Here is a 22,692-nt window from a genome sequence, read left to right on the forward strand (position 1 = left end):
CTATCTGGTTCTCAAAGGAGGTGGCTGATAAAATAAAAGCTAAAAGAACAGCGATTAAGAAATATAAAGGATCCCAAAGGGAGGAGTACAAGGAAGAATATCTGGTGGAATTAAGGGAGACAAAGAAAGTAATCAAGAAAGCAAAAAGTCAAGCGGAAGAAAGGATTGCCAAAGAGGTAAAGCAAGGTGACAAAACATTTTTCAGATACATCAGAGAAAGGAGAAAAGTCCAAAGTGGTATAGTGAAAATGAAAGGTGAAAAGGATCAATGTGTGGAGAGAGATGAAGAAATGGCAGAAATATTAAACAAATACTTCACTTCGGTGTTCACTAAAGAGGACTCTGGTGAAGCACCGTCGCTAGTTAACAAGAAACTGGAGGGGAGTGGAGTAGATGAACCTCTGTTTACAGAAGAGAATGTATGGGAAGAGCTAGGAAAACTGAAAGTGGACAAAACCATAGGGCCTTTTGAGGTTCATCCCAGGATACTGAGGGAGCTAGGAGATGTGCTGGCAGGTCCGCTGCATAACCTGTTTAATAGATCCCTAGAAACGGGAGAGGTGCCGAGTAATTGGAGAAGAGCAGTGGTGGTCCCGCTTCACAAGAGTGGGAGCAGAGAGGGGGCTGGAAATGACAGGCCAGTTAGCCTCACCTCAGTGGTAGGAAAAGTAATGGAGTCGCTGCTGAAAGAAAGAATAGTGAACTATCTATAGTCAGGAGAATTGCTGGACCAGAGGCAGCATGGATTCACCAGGGAAGGTCCTGTCAGACAAATCTGATTGACTTTTTTTGATTGGGTGACTAGGGAATTGGATCGAGGATTAGGACTGTTCAGCCTGGAGAAGAGACGGCTGAGGGGGGATATGATAGAAGTGTTTAAAATCGTGAGAGGTCTAGAACAAGTAAATGTGAATCATTTATTTACTCTTTCGGATAATAGGAGGACTAGGGGGCACTCCATGAAGTTAGCATGTAGCACATTTAAAACTAATTGGAGAAATTTCTTTTTCACTCAACGCACAATTAAACTCTGGAATTTGTTGCCAGATGATGTTGTTAGTGCAGTTAGTGTAGCTGGGTTTAAAAATGGTTTGGATAAGTTCTTGGAGGAGAAGTCCATTACCTGCAATTAATCAAGTTGACATAGAAATTAGCCACTGCTATTACTAGCATCAGTTGCATGGGATCTTCTTAGTTTTGGGGTACTTGCCAGGTACTTATAGCCTGGATTGGCCACCGTTGGAAACAGGATGCTGGGCTTGATGGACCCTTGGTCTGATCCAGAATGGCATGTTCTTATGTTCTTAAGAGAGTCACCAACTTCCACCACCCTTCATGCTCTAGATACAGTGGTTGCTAATCCTACAGCTTTGGGCCACATGAGCTTAGGTTTCTTCTCATCCTGGAATTGTTTCTCCACTTCCTCACAGAAGCCAATGCATGAAGCCATGAACAACTATGGACAATTGGGTTGGTAACTTGCCAAAACATTTGCACCTTGCCAGCTCATTGTAAACCAATGGAAATTTCTTCATGACTCAAAATTGTTTGAAACAGTTCATGTGAAATCTGTTATGGGAACGCTGGAGGCGGTCCCATTTCTGGGAGATTGTGTACCTTTCGGCCATGACATGACCACAGAGGAGCTCCAGGAAGTGCTGAGGCAGGCGAGGAGTGTCCAAGCACAGGCTGAAGATGTAGGACCCTGGCCTCTGCTGAACCTGATTGCATCAAAGAAACCCAGCAACACAATGTTGATCTCTGGGGTAGCCCTCCGGCCACTCGATAGCTCTTTCGGACCTGCCGTATGGGAACAGCAAATGCGATAGGACGGACAGAGGCTGAAGAGCGATCAGACAAAAGATGAAGACTCAGGATATGTGAGGGATTCACACGAAGAATCAGGATACTTGAAAGGTTGAGACGAGCCTCAGGATACTTGAAAGGTTGAGACGAGACTCAGGATACTTGAAGAACTGAGACGGATTCAAGTTGCTTGAAGAACTGAGACTGCTCAGGTTGCTTGAAGAGAAAGACTCCGACCGAGTCACAAGATCAAGAATTCTGAATAGGTACTGCCACACCATGCGCCCTACACAGCCAATTAAGGCAGGTCACAGGGCACAGTAGTGGATCCCGACTCAGGTTACTTGGAGGTTCCACGATGAAGACTCTGACGAGGCCTGCACCGAGGCGCACCCTCCACAGCTAGTCAAGGCAAGGCACGGACCACGCTGATATGGTACAGGTTATGCATATGGACAAAGCAAATGCAAGGGACTCTGAAGACCTGGACAGGATTCAGGAGAAGGACCTCAGGATCCAGGGACTCAGAGTAAAAGGCCCGGCATAGAGCTTGAGCATATTCGGAGTATGGAACCTGAGGCTCAGCGGACTAAAAGCTGGAATCTTCTGGAGGTTTACGCTGCCGAGGAAAAGGACATCTGGAAAAAGGTCAACTGAACATGAAGACATCCAGAGGATAGGACATCAGGACTTCAGGGGCTCTGAAGGACGAAACATCAGGATTTGGACGAACAAGACACAGGATCCGACAAGAGACCTTGATGAAGACGAAGACATGGAATTCCAACATGGAACAGAGTGCCAACGAGAAGCAGGTTGAAGAGAAGTCCTAAGGAGGACTGGCTCCTTGCGAAGGCAACGAAGCAATGAAGACAGGCCCTTTTTATAGGGCTGAAGAGGAGGCTCCCACGATGACATCATAGGATGACCACTCCCACGGTGGCCCTTTAAGAATAGAGAGGAGGCGTGGCCCCACACTAAGGAGATGGAAGGCAGGACCCTGGAGAGCGGCGTCCCTGCCGCAGCACAGTGCAGGAGGAGAGCTGGGTCACGGAACAGGCCCCGATGTTGGAAAAGGCTTCCTGCCGAGGAGAAGCTGCTAAGGGTGGCTCCCTGCCGCAAGCAAGGCCGAGGATAAAGGCCCCTCCACATGGAGGGTACAAGGTAATGTCGGCAACCTCCGGGCCGCATGGAAGTGCTTTCGGCGGCCTCCTGGCCGCCAAGGCTGCATCCGGATGGCTCCCTGCCGCATGGCAGTAGCTGGAACATTGGTGGTTTCCGGACTGCGTGGGGACGCCGTCGGCAGCCTCCTGGCCGTAAAGCTGCACCAGAGTGGCTCCAGCCGCGCAAAAGGATGTCGGCGGCCTCCGGGCTGCTGAAAACGGGGAGAAAGGATGGTAAGGAGAGATGAGAGGCAGCCCGTGGCACCGGGCAGAATTGTAACAAAATTGCAGCCTATTTTATGAAAAATAGGTGGTATTAACTTTCACACAAAATTTCACTTGCTCCTGCAGAATTGCTAATGAGATGATTTGTATGACTTTCAGCCTATTAAGCAATTTTGAATATGTAACCCTGGGTTGGTCATACCCAGGTAGTGGTATCAAAGACCATATCTAAAACCAGTTTCAGGTGATAAACTTCTCATAACATTAAAACATCTCAAACTGCAGGGTTCCCTGAGCGGGGGGATAGATTACTTTCAAGGCTCTTGCATTGCATTCTCTTAAGTCCCAGTTCAGTGTTTTGTATGCAGCAGTGATAATAGCACTGATGAGTGTTAAAGTCACTAATGAGTAAAAATATACCGAAAGCTGACTTGTTTTCCAACATTAATTTTATTGATATAGTGTGAAATGATGAAAATGTTCTTTATAGTGGTTCAGTTCAAGTTTTGATGGGACAAGTGCTTTAAATAAATTTGTGACTTCTTATAGTCTTGCTTAAGTTTAGATGTTAAAGTCAATTAATTCAATCTTTAATCTGATGTTTCTCCTATCTCACTGGTTTAGGGAAATCTCCATACTACTCTCCCAATGTTGGTGAAGTATTATAGGTGAAATCCAATTATCTCCTAGCTTATTCATGGTGTCCTCTTCTGAATTCCCCAGTTTCATCACTGTACCTGAATGGCACCAATCATTCACTTCCTCTCTCTTTCTGATACTCCTGTTACTCCTCTTCTCCAAATCTCCAGTAGATGTTCATGGGCCCTATTTGGGGGTCCATTCCAGTTCCATCCTCCCTTCTCTCTTTCTCCTCTGGATGTCTGTAAGTCATCCCTCCTTTGGATATTGAAGACTCACAGGTGCCTTCTCAGGGAAGTAACCTCTGCTAAGAAACCTCTTAGTAACCTCTGCAAAGAAAATATCTTAACTGAATCCCTAGCTAATGGGTACTCAGCACTCAAATAAATCATCATAAAAATATAAAATGAATAGAGAGGACAGACAGAATCTCCCAGATCCAAAATAAGTCTCCATGGAGAAGTTAGCAGTCAAACAACAGAAGCCAAGACATGCTGCCGCTGGATAAAAGAAACTAAAATCCATACTGTAAGATGGTGGTCTGGCTTTATATACCAGAGGAACTCACCAAACAAAATTCTTTCTTCCATGTGGGAGAGCTCTAAATCCACATTATAGTTATTATCAGGCTGATACAGTAAAGTTCACGGGAGACGCCCGCTCTCCCGGCGCACACAGGCCAGTGTCCTGCGCGCGTGATTCAGTAAACTAAAATATTTAAATTAGGGCCGGCGGTAAAAAGTGGCGTTAGGGAAACTAGCAAGTCCCTAGCGCCTCTTTTTGGACAGGAGCGGCGGCTGTCAGCGGGTTTAACAGCCAACACTCAATTTTGCAGGCGTTGGTTCTCGAGCCCGCTGACAGCCACGGGTGCGGAAACCAGACGCTGGCAAAATTGAGTAAAAACTGCTTTTCTGTGCACTTTCCCGGTACCGGCAGAAATTAGTGCCTACAAATCCCATGGTCAGACCACTTCCTCATTAACTCCCAGATAAAGCACAAAGGACCCATAAAAAAACAGAACATGGAACCAGCCGAATTCTCATACCGCCCCCCTTATAACACTGAAATTCTTAAAGACAAACTATCCAAAGAATTAACACATATCAACTACGTAGATAGCCACAACGCTACAACTGACTGGCTAAACAGAATAACTTCTTTAGCTAACAAACTAAATCCTCTACAGACTGCCCGCATTAAAGAATCAAAGTCAAACAATCCATGGTACAGTGAACAAATCAAAGAAGTAAAACGGATACTTAGAAAAAAAGAAAAAGAATGGAAAAACAACAAATCAACCGAGAATCTAACTAAGTACAGAAAACAACTAGCATACTACAAAAAAACAATCTTAGACACCAAAAAAAAATACTACAGCTCCAAAATAGAAAAATTTGCGAACAATGCCAGAACCCTATTTAATATAGTAAACAACCTAATATGTGACAACACTATCAATCATCTAACCCTACAAGAAAATCAATGCAATGATGTAGCCCAATTCTTTAAAGACAAAATTGAGAATCTAAGGAAAAAAATCCTATAACTACAAAACAAGAAATTAGGATGCCCACTAGAGACTTCAGTATCTGGGCTGAATTTGAGGAGGTATCACACCCTGAAGTAGAAAAAATGATTAGGCAATTAATCCCTGCTACCCACAAAAGCGACACCATACCCATTACAGAACTTAAAAAAATAGCCGACACAATAACCCCAACCTTAACTAAAATCATCAACCTCTCACTAGACGAAGGAGTAATGCCGGATACCTTGAAAGGAGCCATAATCAAGCCAATTATTAAGAAAAAGAACCTTGAACCCTTAAATCTTAGCAACTACAGACCAGTCTCCAACTTACCCCTAATAGCCAAACTAATCGAAAAATCAGTTCAAAAACAACTATCTAACCACCCTGAAAATAACAACATACTATATCCAGCACAACATGGATTCCGCAAACACTACAGTACAGAAACATTGCTATTAGCTCTATCAGACAATATCTTAAGAGGATTCGATACAGGAACACACTACATTCTGGTTCTATTAGATCTCTCTGCAGCATTTGACACTGTAAATCACAGAATACTAATCAATAGACTGAAAGAAATAGGACTCACTAACAAAACACTAAAATGGTTTGAGTCATACTTAAACAATAGATGTTTTCAGGTACAAATAAAAAATGCACTTTCAGACAAAGTCAAACTGCTAACTGGTGTCCCACAGGGATCAGCCCTATCTGCAACACTCTTTAACATCTACCTCCTGCCAGTATGTCACTTACTAGCAGGACTGGGAATCGTACATTACATTTATGCAGATGATATACAATTACTGTTACCCATTCCAAACACCATTGAAGAAACAATGAAACTAGCCAAATATGTACCTAGAAATAATCAAACAGCTCCTAAACCAGATGGAATTGGTTATAAACATTGACAAAACTGAATTCTTACATCTTGAATGTAAAAACACTCACCACACACAACCAACATTCACAATCAAAAATATTCAAACCACCGAGTTAGCAACAAAAGTTAGGAATCTAGGAGTAATAATCGACCCTGAGCTAAACATGAAACAACACATCTCACAGAAAATAAAAGAAGGTTATGCAAAACTAATGATCCTAAGAAGAATAAAACCTCTATTAACGATTAACAATTTTCGCACAGTTCTACAAGCAATGATATTCGCTAGCACAGATTATTGTAACTCCCTGCTGTTAGGACTACCTCAATCTACAATTCGGCCTCTGCAAATATTGCAAAATTCCGCTGCCAGAGTTTTGACAGGCAAAAAAAAGAGTGACCATATTACAGGAACACTTGCTGAACTCCACTGGCTTCCAATTGAACAAAGAATACAATATAAAGCACTTTGTATAATCCATAAACTAATCCACGATGATAAAGCCGACTGGCTTAACACGGCACTGCGCGTGCATGTACCACAAAGAAACCTGAGATCTGCAAATAAAGCTCTACGAACTGTCCCCTCTGTCAAATCAGCACATCTCACGCAAGTAAGGGAAAGAGCACTGTCACTGGCTGGTCCTGTACTCTGGAATACTATGCCACTCGAAATAAGACTACAGACAAATCTGAAATTATTCAAAACTAATCTGAAAACCTGGTTTTTTAAACAAGCATTTTATAAAGATAAAGAAAAGGAGAAAAACAGTTGAGCGATAAGGATGCACCAAGCTAGAAGTTTTTAGTAACCTACATAAGCATATTAATGTTAAAATCAAACTGCCTAATTTGTTCCTAACAATCAGGTTTAATTTACACACCTAGTTTATTATTTTACATTGTTACCGTACTATGATGGCACACGAGTAATTTGTAATCTATACCACCCATATTTCTCTTTATCGTGCCCTTCTGTAAACTGTTGTGATGGTATTTAACTTAACGACGGTATAGAACATTTTTCAAATAAATAAATAAAAGTAAAATGTGCGGCTTGGCTGCACATTTTACTTTCTGTATCGCGCGGGAATGACTAATAGGGCCATCAACATGCATTTGCATATTAGTCACTCCTGCGCAAATCAGAAAGTAAAATGTGCAGCCAAGCCACACACTTTACTTTCAGAAATTAGGCACTAATTTCTGCGGGTACCGGGAAAGTGCACAGAAAAGCAGTAAAAACTGCTTTTCTGTGCACCCTCCGACTTAATATCATGGCGATATTAAGTCGGAGGTCCCGAAAGTTAAAAAAAAGTCATAAATAGGGGTAAAGCTAGCGCGTCCAAAACACGTGTCCAAATGCAGGTTAACACTGTGCTCCGCCGGAACGCACTGTACTGTATCGGCCTGAGAATTTCCTCCCAAAATAAAAGTGATTTGCTCCTACACCTGTTCCTAGTAGTGATCCAAGGGATCTCTACACATAAATTTGCAAATGCAAACTTTTCTGGGTTAAAATGGCAAATACTGCATGTACAATTGTGCAGACACAATGTCTTGCTCTATTTGCTGTTAAAACATGTGAAATCGTGTTTGCGAAGCCAATTTTAGCTTCATGCTACTGCCTCAAATGAAGAAAACAGCTGAAACATTTTTTGCTGAATAAGGCTGTCCAAGGCCACTGTATAAAGGCCTCACCAAGGCTGTGTCAAAAAGACCAAACATTTAATAAGAACTGACAAAACCTATGAAAAGGCTTTTGTATAACTCTCTGTGAAACTGTCTGTGTCTGTGCTGTCGGATGTCACTCTCATGTGTGGCTGATATATCCTGCTTGTCCTCAGAAACATTTCTTTAGAGATAAAAACAGACCTATTCCTGGAGGCAGGGAATATTTTAAGACTCCCACTGCATAGCTGTTTTAATTCCGAGCATAATTGGGCTCACGTGAACAGGTAAGAAAGCCTGGAGCTGCACTTTGTTCTAGTAAAAGAAAGTGGGATGTGCTTAATTCAGCTCCAAGTAAAAGCCGGGATGACTGAAACTACAACGCAATGGGATTCTTTAAACATGCACTGCCTTGTAGATCTTCATTAAGAAAATAAAAATAACCTCATTAAAAAAGAATTCAAAAGTGTTTTAAAGCACAAATGCTGGTGTAATTCACGAGAATCATGCAACTTTGTGATTTTTATCTCTCGGTTTTGTCTTTTTTTTACAGAGGAAGACAACTTTGAATTCATTATTGTCTCCAGTTCGGGCCAGATTTGGCATTTCGAAGCAAGTAGTTTTGAAGAGAGGGATTCCTGGGTCCAAGCCATTGAGAGTCAAATCCTTGCCAGCCTGCAATGCTGCGAAAGTAGTAAGAACAAGGTACTACAAATATCCACAGCAAAAGCTAGGCTCTTTCACCTTTATAACCGGGATAAATAAGTTGATATTCAGAACCACTTAGCCAGGTAAGTTTGGACTTGTCCGGCTAAGTGGTGGCATTTGAATATTCAGTCGCGTCGAATGGCTGCTAGTGCTTAGCAGGATAATTATAATTCCAGCTAAATAGTTATCTAAGTGTTGGGTGGGACAGGGGCATTCAAGGTTAAGTGGCGATATTTCAACTTATCTGGCTAAGTTAGTTGGATATGTTTATCCAGTTAACTTTCTTTACTAGATAATGTCTGAATATGGATCTGAGGCGATCAGCCTTTTAAAAGCCAGAAAAACAGCATTAGGACAATTTTCAAAAGTCTGTCAGTAGGTACAGAGTCCACGGGGATTTTTACCTGTAGACTTTGCAGCACTTCTCAAAAAGGAAAGCAGACGCATACTGTCCCTTTTGTAAACTGTCCAGTGAAAAAATATCTGTAGAGAATTGGACCTACCTTTTTATTTTTTTTTTTTTTTGCAGGTACTTTTTTTCTTTCGAAACATATACAAGGTTTTGAAAATGCAAAGCTACATGTGTTGTTGCCTCCCCTGACCTAACCCTGCTACTGGGAACACCTCCGCACAATGCGGATAAAAATGTGTGTGTATTTGTAGTTGTGTGGAGGGTGCCTTTTTACCTGGATAAATAAGTATTCATCTGGATAAATGGCTTTTGAAAATTGCTATTTCCCATGTAAACATGCAAAGCCATGTAAAAACATGGAGGGCAATACTGAACGGAACAGCAAGCAGGAAGTTTCCTGGGTAGAGTTATCCAAGTAACTTTAGCCAGGATAGTCAGCGGGACTTGCCAGGTTAGTCTGCTGCTGAATATACAGTATAGGACTAAAGTTACCCAGATACAGTAACCTGGATAACTTTAGGATGGTGATCTGCATCACTAGACTTATCTGGCTATCTTCACCTGGGCAGCACTGATGATCAGGGCTACCCAAGCAAAAAAGTATGTCCTGACCTCCCCTCTGCCCTGCCTTACTCTGGTAAAATATAACTGAACAGCAGGGCGGAGATTTCAAATCTCAGGGTTTGTCCAGGAAACTTAAAAGTTTCCTGGACAAACACCTTTAAATATCAGCCTCATGATTTCAAAATCGTCCTCCTGTCCCCCTGTATGCAGGTAAAAGTCCATGTACTTTCACATGCATTTGAAAATGGGCAGGGTTACCTTGGAGGAGAGAAAATATACATGGTGATTGCATTTTCAGATCCCTGTGCATACTTTCAGGCATGTACTTTGCATCTGTTACAGCTAGAACAGGTGTAAAATATTCAGGTACAGAAGAACCCACAGTGCATGCACCACCTGAATTTCAAAGGGAAACTCCACAGGAAATTTTCTTTTGAGAATGAGTTTGCATGCCTTTGCACAGCTGGGCCTGCACGCGCCAAAGGCAGTATCATTATCGGCTTTTACCAGTTTAAACTATGGAATTTTAATGGCCCTCCAACACTCAGCCTCTGGCTACTCTCCTTCAGCCTCCAACTCTCCATCTTCCAGTCAGCTCCTGATGCCCCTTCTTGGTTTTTTGCCAGGCTCTTGTATTTTGACTACTCTGTCTGGTGGAGGACCCTCAGAGTTTCTCTTTTTGCTTGTCGTCAGTGGCTGAAGTCAGGCTAGTAGGATAATGAAAGGGAGTTGGTATGGGAGCTGAGGGCACTCTGGGCCTCAGCAGTTCGGGCTACTGTTAGGATTTGTAGGTATGTGGACCCTGGGCCGAGGTGAGAGATGGTACTGCCATGAGCCTCACCGTCAGGAGGCGAGGTCTCAGCAGACATCAGAGCCAGCTGTGGAATAGAGTCTTTATTAGAGAATGAGAAAGGCACTGCCCGTGAAGCGAGGAGTGCAAGAGAAAGTCACAAAGTCTATGTGGTGGGGTATACCCAAGGGGAATACTTCTGTAGTGAAGATACGGCAATGGTCCGCAGAGCAGGGTACATAAGAACATAAGAAAATGCCATACTGGGTCAGACCAAGGGTCCATCAAGCCCAGCATCCTGTTTCCAACAGTGGCCAATCCAGGCCATAAGAACCTGGCAAGTACCCAAAAACTAAGTCTATTCCATGTTATCATTGCTAATGCAGTGGCTATTCTCTAAGTGAACTTAATAGCAGGTAATGGACTTCTCCTCCAAGAACTTATCCAATCCTTTTTTAAACACAGCTATACTAACTGCATTAACCACATCCTCTGGCAACAAATTCCAGAGTTTAATTGTGCATTGAGTAAAAAAGAACTTTCTCCAATTAGTTTTAAATGTGCCCCACGCTAACTTCATGGAGTGTCCCTAGTCCTTCTATTATCCGAAAGAGTAAATAACCGATTCACATCTACGTGTTCTAGACCTCTCATGATTTTAAACACCTCTATCATATCCCCCCTCAGTCGTCTCTTCTCCAAGCTGAAAAGTCCTAACCTCTTTAGTCTTTCCTCATAGGGGAGCTGTTCCATTCCCCTTATCATTTTCGTAGCCCTTCTCTGTACCTTCTCCATCGCAATTATATCAATGAGGCTCCTCAGTAAAGATGATACGGTAGTGATCCGTGAGGCAGGGCACACCAGCGAAGGGTCCTCAGAAGAGAAGACACGGTAGCGCAGTAGCGCGGGGTACACAGATGAGGGTACAGAGAGATGGTACGGTAGTGGTCCGCAGCGCGGGGTACACCGATGAGGGCTCTAGACTAGAGATGGTACGGTAGTGGTCCGCAGCGCGGGGTACACCGATGAGGGCTCCACACTAGAGATGGTATGGTAGTGGTCCGCAGCGCGGGGTACACCGATGAAAGTTCCATACTAGAGATGGTACGTAGTGGTCCGTAGAGCGGAGGTACTCACAGTAGTGAAGGTTCCAAGAGAAGTCCCGGGAAACGGGGCAAGCAGTAGTCCAAGGCGATAGGCCTTCCGAGGAGCAGATAGCCAGAGACAAGGAAGGGCCCCCGAGGAGCGGGTACCCAGAGCGTCTCACGCCAAAGGATCAGGAACTGGACCGAGAAGTCCATAGTTAGCAAAGCGGATTCAGCAATGAGGGAACTCGTTGCCAAGTTGTATGTAGGCAGGGCCAGCCGGCTTAAATATCCTGGAAGGATGATGTCATCCGGAGGGGACGCCCCCGAGGTTCCCACCATGATGTGCCTAAGACTGACCTGTATGCGCGCACGCCTAGGAGATTCCGAGGGCAAGATGGCGGTCGGCAGCGTCCGTGGCGTCCAGGGAGGCCCGGGAACGGTAGGCAGGCCGGTGATAGCTGGTGGAGGCCGCAAGTCTTCCCCATGAAGTCAAAGCTGCAAAGAAGGAGGTGAGCAACAGAGGTCACAGCTGTCTGCGACCGACGGGCATAACAGCTACTTTCAATGACCATAGGTGGAAGTAGGGTAAATGGCAAGCACTTGGGTCCTGGATCATGGTCTACCCTGATAGAAGCTAGTCCCTAGAAGGTTGGGCTAGGGAAGATAGTGAGGTTTACAACCTTGGAGTTCTCTTGCTGTTTTGGAATGGCTTATTCATCCTCCTCCCAGCATCTTACTTAGCTGAGTGTGCTTATTATGAGAAAGAAGACAATTTGTGATTTTGGTGGGCTGCACCTGAATGTTTGTTTGGTCAGCTATTGAAATGATTGGATTTATGCCAGAGCAATGTAACCCACTCCCCCCCCCCCCCCAAAATCAGGGGTCACCTTTGGTGGCCGCAAGGGTGGTGAGCGACACTTCTGCAGCCCAGGAACAGATTTACACCAGGTTTCAGTTCAGTTGGTGTTAGCAAAAGCTGGAGGCACAAGGGGAGACTTGCACTTCAGTAGGAAAAATAACAGGTCCACACCCAGTTTGTTGTTCCAAAGCAAAAGGAAAATTTATTGTAAACTTCGTAAACAACCACAATCAAGATGAGAGAAACAAAATCAAGAACAAAAAATATGTCACTCACAGCTCCTCAAAAACAGTTTAAGTTCTCAGGATTCTTATTCGCCTCAGTTCACTCTACTAAGCCCAACCGTTTTGGGCTAAACTTTCTGGATGTAACACCCAGCAGCTTCCCAGATTTCTCTCCAGACTCTGAAGAAAACGCAACTCACAATTCTCTATCTTCACTCTGTCTTCAAACTGTGGGTTTGCCCAGACTGGATAGGCACTGTGACAGCACTGGTGCCACTGTTCATTAACCCCCAGCACAGGAGCAGGGCTAGACCAAGGAAGAGTAGGCTTAAGACAGGACTGTGACAAACCAAAACCTATATAAACACCACTATGAACAGTGATCCTTTCACTTCATAAACCCATCAAGAACAATGTTATTGCTCTATCGCTGTAAAGATTATTCTTGTTACACGTAATTCATATATCCATTTTAATCAAAAGATTATTCAATATTGAAATGTTGATTCAATACCGTCACTCAAAAATGGGTGTGGATGATTTCACTCTGGATTTTGATTATTCAATTGACAACATTTATCTAAGAAATATTTTTTAGGAAGAGCAGAAGGTTTCATATAGAGTGTAGGTGTCCCCGCACCAGTGTAATATTGGTTATAATCATTAACCTCCTGCCACCTCCATATACATGATTTTTTAGAAAAAGATTTTTTTGAAAAATATTTTCTTAGTCCCAAAATTTCTGTGACGTCTGTATTGTGATTAACACCACTTTGCAGATGACAAACGCTACAATTTTTATAGATGAAATTCATGCTGGTATTTGAGTGGGTACCTTTAAATCTCTTTAGTGTTGGCTTCCTTAAGTTGTAAAAAGTCCCGACACGACCGTGTTTCAGACCGAAGTCTTTCTTCAGGGGAATGTCGCCATCGAAGTCTCCAACTACTAAAATAGCTTGCCTTGCTGCTCTGTTGATTACTTGGCTTTGTCACAGCTCCATGTCTCGGAACAATTGTCTTATGACGTCAGCTGAACTTCTTAGATAAATGTCAATTGAATAATCAAAATCCAGAGTGAAATCATCCACACCCATTTTTGAGTGACGGTATTGAATCAACATTTCAATATTGAATAATCTTTTGTTTAAATTGGATATATGAATTACGTGTAACAAGAATAATCTTTACAGCAATAGAGCAATAACATTGTTCTTGATGGGTTTATTAAGACAGGACTGACCTGGCACCAGGTCTTCTACCTGGATCAACTATCTTTCCTTTGAGTTGAACCTTCAGGTTCCAGTGGCTGGCAGGATTTAAACAGGAGGTGCACTTGGGAACAAAAAGGCACTCACAAGGGCAGGACTGACTGCTGAACAAAACAAGAAACAGAAGGGTGCCCACAAACAAACACAGAACAGGGAGAGCACCACAGACAAAGACAAAAGAACAAAACCAAGACAGGACAAACAGAGAACAAACAAAAACTGAAGGCCCCAATACTGGGGCCAAATACAGGGCAAATAGAACAAGAACAACAAAACAGAACACAAAAGCCACTAAACTAGGACCAAACACAGGGCAAGAACAAGGCAAGAGCTAAGGCTAAGGTACAAGATACAAAGACCACAACACAGACTGAGTAAGGAGAATTCCATGTTGAGCCACAGTAGTTACAAGGAAACAGGTTTTTCTGCAGAAGCAGTGCTAAGAACATGGCCATCAGCAGGACCTCAAAGCTATAGGGCTTGGACGACTCAGCAGCAAGTAACATGGCCCACTGAGTGCCCCTGCTGGCAGGAGGTGAGCACTGCACAGGTATCCTCATAGGCACCCCTCCTTTCTCAGAGTCTTGATCCTTCTGGCTGGCCCTCAATAACATCTGGCAGGAGCCCCTCCTCAGCTCCTCCAGCACTCTCTGGATTCATAGACTCACAGTCCTGCTCCCTTGTAGGTTTGATCTGCAACCCTCTCAGTTTCTCGAATTGCAATTCTCAATTCTTAGCTAGGAATCCCTCAACTTTTTCTTTCTCTCTCCTGCTTCTCTCTTTAACTCTTCCCTGAGCCTCATGGGAAGCACTTTTATTACACTCTCCCAGCCCATCCCCTTGGGGGAAGGAAACTCCTATCCATCACTTCTCTAGCTCACACCTCCTGAAAACTCCCATCTCTGAAAAGTTCCTAATAATAATAAATATGCCATTAAACCTAAAACTTTTTCTTTAGTGGCCAGTAGGGGGCCATAGCTATTTTTAGTGAGTACCCAACACCATTCTGGTTCATTTTGATTATTGCTGAAAATTAAGGCAATTATAAGTCCACTACATTGCGGAAGGGAAAAAAGGTAAAATATGTCTATTTGCAGATGACACTAAGATCTGTAACAGAGTGGACATGCCTGAAGGAATAGAGAGAATGAAAAGTGATTTAAGAAAGCTTGAAGAGTAGTTGAAGATTTGGCAGCTGGGATTCAATGCCAAGAAGTGCAGAGTCATGCATCTGGGTTGCGGCAGTCCAAAAGAGTTATACGTGATGGGTGGTGAAAGACTGATGTGCACGGACCAAGAGAGGGGTCTTGGGTGATAGTGTCTGGGGATCTGAAGATGGCAAAGCAATGTGACTAGGTGATAGCTAAAGCCAGAAGAATGCTGGACTGTAGAGATAGAAGAATAATCAGTAAGAAAATGGAGGCGATAATGCTCTTGTACAGGTCCTTGAGGCCTCACTTGGAATATTGTGTTCAGTTCTGGAGCCCGTAACTCAAAAAGGATAGCGACAGGATGGAAGCGGTCCAGAGAAGGGCGATGAAAATGGTGTGACGTCTGTATCGGAAGACCTATGACGAAAGGCTGAAGAATCTGAATATGTATACCCTGGAAGCGAGAAGGTGCAGGGGAGATATGATATAGACCTTCAAATATCTAAAAGGTTTCAATAATGTATAGACTTTGAATCCTTTCCATTGGAATAAAAACAATAGAACTAGGGGTCATGAAATTAAACTCCGGATGGGACAACTCAGAACCTACATCAGCAAATATTTCTTCATGGAGAGGGTGGTGGATGCCTGGAATGCCCTTCTGGAGGAGCTGGTGAAGAAGAAAATAGTCAAGGAATTCAAAGAGGCATGGGATAAAACTGTGGATCTCTAAGGACTAGAGAACAGAAATGAGATAAGCGTGGGGGGGTGGGGGGGGGAAACTTGCTGGTACAGTAGGCACCTTCACTGGCCTGGCAGCAGGGTGTTATGGTTTCAAGGTGTTTGAGTGGATTCTTGGATAATGTGGCAGATGACCACGCCCCCAGGGAGGAGCCCCGTGGGGAGCCACAGTACTGGGCTAGACTCAGGACGCACAAACACAGAGTTTTATCTTTTATTGTACAATTGATGTATACCACCAGAGGAGGCAGTAGTGAGGTGATCCAGAGGTAGCAGTCCAGGGATCCTAGGCAGAGGGAACCCGTCTCACCAAGATGGTAAAGGGATATCCGAGTGAAGGTTTCCCAGCATGGCAGAGCTGTAGATGAGACAGACTGAGAATTAGATTACTCACTAGATGGTAGCTGTAAGGTTGGCGATTCCATCAGGCAGAAGTAGATGGTAGCAGGCCCTGATGCAGGGAGAGCAGGCCCTCAAGGAGCGAGTACCTGATCCCAGTAAGGCACCTGAAAAGAAAGTAGAGGGCCTCCGAGGAGTGGGTACCCAGGTTAGAGAATACCCCGAAGGGCAGGGAGAGCTTCCAGCGGCAGCACGGAAGTGGCAGAGTAGCTTAGACAGGTTGAGTCCAATCCGTGTTCCAGTCCTTGCTAACTCGATTAGCTAGCAAGTAAGGGCAGCCTAAATACCCGGATGACGTGATGTCACTCGAGGGGGACGCCCCTGAAGTTCGCGCCATAGTTGGAATAAAGACGTGGGTAGCGCGCGTGCTCACACCCTAGGAAGCCCTTAGGAGAAACATGGTGTGAGGCAACACCATAGCCGTTCCAGGGACGCCGGAGAGAGCAGCTTGCAGACGCAGCGGTGGCCATCTTCCCTAGGCTAGGGGGAGAGCAGAGAAAAAGGTGAGGCACAAGGGTCGAAGCTGTCTGAGACCGACGGACGCAACAGTACCCCCCTTCAAAGGGCCCCCTCCAAACCTCCTACCTGGTCTTGGTTTCTGAGGATGCGTTCTGTGGTATTGCTGAAGCATCTCGTTATCCATGATATTTGCCAAAGGTTCCCAAGAGTTTTCTTCAGGTCCATAACCCTCCCATGACAGGAGGTATTCCCATACTCTGCCTCTCTTTCTCACATCAAGGATAGCGTCTACTTTGTATTCGATGTCTTCTTCTGCATCAATAGTTGTAGGTTCTGGTGTCTTGGTTGAGAATTTGCTAAGGACTGGTGGTTTCAGTAGTGAGACATGGAACGCATTATGAATCTTCAATGCTGGTGGGAGTTTCAGACTGTACGTAAGAGTACTTAGTCATTGGAGAACGGGAAAGGGTCCGACGAAGCGTGGAGCAAAACGAGCTGATGGTAGCTTGAGTCTTAGATGTTTAGTAGACAGCCAGACTTTGTCACCAGGCTGGAATTCTGGAGCCTTGCAGTGATGAGCATCATAGCCTATCTTTGTGTTATTGATCTGCTCCCCAGAGGGGAGGAGTTAGCAATCTGTTATTGATCTACTCCCCCAGAGGGGAGGAGTTAGCATTCTGGTATCGATCTGGCTGCTGGATACTCCTGTAGAATGAAGAGCTAGCATCTGTTATGGATAACCCTGCCAGGAGGGCGGAGTTAGTAATTTATTTTTTATTTATTTTATTTAGCATTTTTTTATATACCGAGGTATAGCAAAAGTTGCCTTCACTCCGGTTTACATTTACAACAACCTGTTACATTAAAAGTATTTAACAGAGAAAACAGAAACTGGTTCTGAACAATAAATTAATATCAGTCAAAATATACAATATAGTTAGGTATATATCTGTGCTCTAAGCATGTAAGGGGACAGCTGATACAGAGAAAAAATCAAGAAGGTTTCTGTGAGTCAGAGTGGTAGTCGTTGGAGGGAGATTGCATGCCCAAGGTGGGACACGCCAAGGGTGTGGACTGAAGTCTTATCCCTTACTGTCTGAGTGTTTGGCTGAGTAGCCAAGCTTTAAGATCTTTTTTAAAAGATTTAAAGTTTTCTTGAGAGCTCAGGTGATGAGGTAGCGAGTTCCATAATTTGGGGCCAATGATGGAGATAGCTCTGTTTCTTATGGAGGACAATTTGGCTTGTGGTAGAGATGGAACATCTAGATGAAGTTTGCTTGTTGACCTTGTCGTACGTAGTGACCTATGTATATGTATGATATTGTCCAGGGCTGTGTAGTCTACTTTATGAATTGTCTTGTGTAAAATTGTAAGGACTTTGAACTCTATTCTTTTCTCCACCGGTAGCCAATGCAAATTGTTGAGTACAGGGGTTATGTGGTCAGATTTTCTTTTACTAGTCAGGACTCTGGCAGCGGCATTCTGAAGTAACTGCAGTGGTTTTAAGGTCGTTTTAGGTAGACCTATCAGGAGAGAGTTGCAGTAGTCCAGACTGGAAAGGATGAGGGCTTGTAAGACGGTTCTGAAATCGTGGAGGTGAAGCATCGGTTTTAGGTTTTTGAGTATTTGAAGTTTATGGAAGCCTTCTTTTGTTCTTGTTGTAATGTGTTTTTTGTAGTTTAGTTCATTGTCTAACCATATGCCAAGTTCTAAAAGAAACGAAGAAAGCGTGCATGGGGCTAACTTGCTGGTGTAGCGGTTTCTAACCTTAATCAATAAGCTTTGATACTTTTGATACAACTCCAACATTGCTCTCTGCTTCAACTGCGGGGGAAAAGGGGAACTGGATTCAGACAGCAACCAATGAGGGTTCCGACTTTTATGGTCTGGGGAACTGATAAGTAAGGGGGTAACCTGCACAGAGCAACAGTTACTACCCTTAATGGAAGGCATGGGATTACTAACCTTAACCAATAAGCCTTGATGCTTTTGATGCAACTGCAACATCGCTCTCTGCTTCGAAGGAGGGGGGGTGAAGGTGGAGGGAAAGAGGAATTTAGATTCAGAAACAACCAGCACGAGCCATGACTTTTTTACAGTCTGGGGTACTGATGCACAGACATTAAGGAAAAAACACAGGACTGCTTCTACAGCCAAGTCCATAGGCAAAGTAGGTCAAGCAGTACTGACTAATACATGGGGGTAACCTGCACAGTGCGGCAGATACTACCATGGGAAGCTTGCTAGGCAATGGATGGACCACTGGTCCTTTTCTGCCATCATTTCTATGTTTTTATAATCATTGACTTTAAACAATATTTTGCTGGGTTGTCTTGCAAAAAGCAATACTGTTCCAGGAAATGTAGGACTTCTGGTTACCTTACCCAGAGTCTAAATCTTGTTCTAAAAAAACAATTTTAAAGCCAGGGGAGTCAAGAGAATGGGGCTTCTGATAATACTGTAGCTCAGAGGAGCCAAACTCTCTGATAGTATGCAGTGAAAGCCACTAGTTGGCTGATTTTGCAGACAGACAGGGCCTTTGACTGATACTACTTTCTTTCTTGTATTTCCTTGGGCAGGCTCGCATGGACAGCCAAAGTGAAGCTGTGGCAATTCAGGCCATCCGAAACACCCAGGGTAACACCCACTGTGTGGACTGTGGAGCACCAAGTAAGTTCCAGTCTTAACCATGTTAGGATAAGGAGGGACAAAGATGATGGGAAACGGTTACAGTAATGATGGGATACAGAGCACAAGGCATCTCCCTTTACTGTATATACCTCAGTAATATGAGAGAATTCCATTCTATTAATAGTTTCTATTTGATAAAGCTGGGATAAGTGCTGCATTCATTTTATTAACTTTATTATCTGAAACATAAAAAGAAACCTGCTAGAGTTAAGAGGCTGACACTGTTGTGAGTAGAACACTGACTGCAATAAATCTATTTAAAACTAAGATCACTTGCAATTTTTTTTTATTGTATTTTATTATGTTGACATGGAGGTTTTCAAATATTATTTGATAAGTTGTGGTATACATTTTATTTTCCTTCTATCTGGAAAATTTGAATAAAACCTAAGTTAAGCACCCCCTCTCCCATCAGATTTAGGAAAATTTGCAGAGGCTAAACATTTCTCTAAATCTGGGAAGCCAAAATTTTCTTGCCTAGGTTTGGTGCTCAGTATTTTTTGATACTGTACCTCTTAGTGATAAATGTAGTTACATTGTAAAATGAAGCTTAAAACAACTACTTATAAACTCTTTAATCATGCATAGTTAATTCAGTCCTGGTTTTCTTATCTCCAGAACAATCTGTTCTCTTGCTTTACACACTAAATTCGATGTTAGCAGATTAAAAACCTAGCCAGTCTGCTCAGTTGCTCCTGCGCATACTGTTCTAGCTGAGGATAACTCCTAGCAATTAGCCACATAATTATGATTGCCTTCACTATTCTTTCTTTACCTTTAACTCCTTCCATCCCAACGGTTGTGAGTTGCACTTGCGGGACAGGCCCGCAAGTTGCTCACTCACCTCCCAGACACGGCCGATGCCACTGAGCCATGTTGTCGCTTCTATGCGGCATTGAGTTATCTCCTTGCCAAACTGCTTCAGTGTGGCCAGTCGCTTCTTCATGCTTCCTGTGGCCGGGCTGCCGCTGCCTCCGCCTGAACTTCACAGGCTGAATTCTGCCGACTCCAGCCCTCCCCAGCGTCTCCTTAGGCACATGTACTCACCTCAGTACCAGCTTTAAAGGGACCGTGGTAGGAAAAGTCCCACGGCTCATTCTGATGACATTCTTCCTACAGCCTTATAAAAGAGCTTTTCAATCAGTTCCTCATTGCCTTCGCAAAGGTCTGGTAGTGCTTTCAAGGTCTTCCATGTTATCTGTTCCATGTTCCTGGTCTCTCGTCAGTTCCTGGTTCCTGTCTTCAGCGTCTTGTTCCTGAATCCAAGTCTTTGTTCCTGTGTTCCACATCTTGTACCTGGTTCCAAGTCTCCATCCTGTCCAGAGTCTTCGTTTGCTGGTCCAAGTCTCTGAAAGTCGCTTGGTTTTAAAGTCTTGTTCTGAGTTCCTGAATTTCTGGGTCTCGTCCCTGGTTCTGAGTTCCTGAGTCTGAGTCTCAGTTCCTGAGTCCTGTCCTAGTCTTCAGAGTTCTTGTTCCAGCTTCCACCTTGTTCTTGAGTCTAGTGCCTGCACCGATATTGTTGTGGTCTGCAACCAGCCCACGGGTTGTGTAAGGCGTGCAGCAATGTAGGGTGCCCCCCAGAGTTTCACCCCTATACTTACGCAATATAAACACACACAAGTACTGGAATTATACCTGAGGGCTTGAACCAGGAGCTTATTCCCTGCACAAATAGCCACACACAAACTTCCAGGTCTTCAGAGCTTTTGTCTTGTTCCAAGTTTTGTCTTGTTTTGTCTTGTTCCCTGCCTACTAACGTTCAGGAAAAGGTTGAAAACTTGGCTTTTTAAAAAAGCCTTTCCAAGCCTTGATTGAAATCCTCACCCAACATCACAATCACTTCATCAAAAAAAAAAAAAAATGGATTTACTATATTGAAATCGATTCTGCTACCCTGTAAATATTACTTTGGAATTGATTTTGCTACACTGTAAATATTTTACTGTTCAGTTATCTCCCCCCTTTTTCTTTTCCAGATCCAATTTTTTACTTCCCTGTTTTATTGTAACTATTTCACATTCTTAACCATGCTCTTGTTATTGTGGTTTGAGTTCTCTCTACCTTACACATTCATAGTGGCGACAAATGGAAAACAGCCTTCAACACTCGAGACGGCCATTTTGAGTACTTAGTTATGCCCTTCGGCCTGTGCAACGTACCCGCTATATTTCAGAACATGATGAATGACATCCTGCGGGACCTGCTGTACAAGAGTGTCGTGGTATATCTGGATGATATTCTGATATTTTCCCAGGATTTGCCCACTCATCTAGAGGATGTCAAGCAAGTACTACACCGACTCCGTGAACACTGGCTCTACGCCAAACTCTCCAAGTGCGAGTTTCATAAAGACTCGGTGCCTTTTCTTGGCTATATCGTGTCTAAAGATGGCTTCCAGATGGATCCTCAAAATCTTGAGAGTGTCAAAAATTCGTCCCAACCTACCAGCCTGAAGGCCCTGAGACGATTCCTGGGGTTTACCAACTATTATAGAAGCTTTATAAAGAACTACTCTTCTTTAACAGTACCCTTGACCGCAATGACCCGCAAGGGTGCCAACGCTTCAAAATGGTCTGCAGAGGCCATTTCCACGTTTGAGAAACTAAAGACTGCCTTTTCCACGGAACCATGCTTGCGGCATTCTGACCCCAACAAGCCCTTTATTGTAGAAGCTGGCGCTTCAGATGTCGGCATGGGGGCTGTATTGAGCCAGTCTGGAGACTCTAAAGCCTTATGTCCCTGCTCTTTCTTCTCACGACATTTCTCCCTGTTAGAGAAGAACTATGGGATGGGCGATAAAGAGCTCTTGGCAATAAAGCTTGCATTCGAGGAATGGCGGCCTTGGCTTGAAGGCGCTCAACATCAAATAACCATATTCGCAGACCACAAAAATCTAGAGTATCTCCGCCATGTACAACGTCTTAACCACAGACAAGCTAGATGGTCCTTATTCTTCAATTGTTTCGACTTTGTGCTTAAATATCACCCCAGAGACAGAAATACCAGAGCTGATGCCTTGTCACGCTCCTTTCTCTCGGAGGATGTGCCTGAAGAACCTCATCACATAATTCACCCAAAGAAAGTCATCTTGGCGAGTACACATTCTGTGCCCGCTGGTAAGACCATCGTGCCTAAACACCTCAGGAAGAAGTGCTCTTTTGGGCGCACGATTCCAAGCTGGCTGGACATCCTGGTCAACGCCGTACCCTGCTCAAGATCCAGAAGCTTTACTGGTGGCTTACTATCAAGAAGGATACCATATCCTATGTGGCATCCTGTACCAACTGTGCCAAACACAAACTTGCTTCTGGCCAACCGTGGGGTTTGCTGCAACCACTGCCAGTTCTGGAGCAGCCCTGGTCACACATCGCTACTGATTTTGTAGTCGATTTACCCCCTTCTGGAGGAATGAAT

At 43.9% G+C, this 22,692-nt stretch overlaps 1 protein-coding gene across 1 annotated transcript in view; it reads left to right on the forward strand.

Moving 5' to 3' along the window:
- The window catches only part of AGAP2 (ArfGAP with GTPase domain, ankyrin repeat and PH domain 2), a 394,548-nt gene that overhangs the window by 354,733 nt on the left and 17,123 nt on the right, over positions 1-22,692 (forward strand). Inside the window, exons 13-14 of the mRNA XM_029594907.1 lie at positions 8,478-8,629; positions 19,167-19,257. Of these exons, the coding sequence (XP_029450767.1) occupies positions 8,478-8,629; positions 19,167-19,257 (243 nt within the window). The remainder of the gene's footprint in view (positions 1-8,477; positions 8,630-19,166; positions 19,258-22,692) is intronic.

Source organism: Rhinatrema bivittatum, chromosome 3 (assembly GCF_901001135.1).
Source record: "Rhinatrema bivittatum chromosome 3, aRhiBiv1.1, whole genome shotgun sequence".
In the NCBI taxonomy this organism is placed as follows: Eukaryota; Metazoa; Chordata; class Amphibia; order Gymnophiona; family Rhinatrematidae; genus Rhinatrema; species Rhinatrema bivittatum.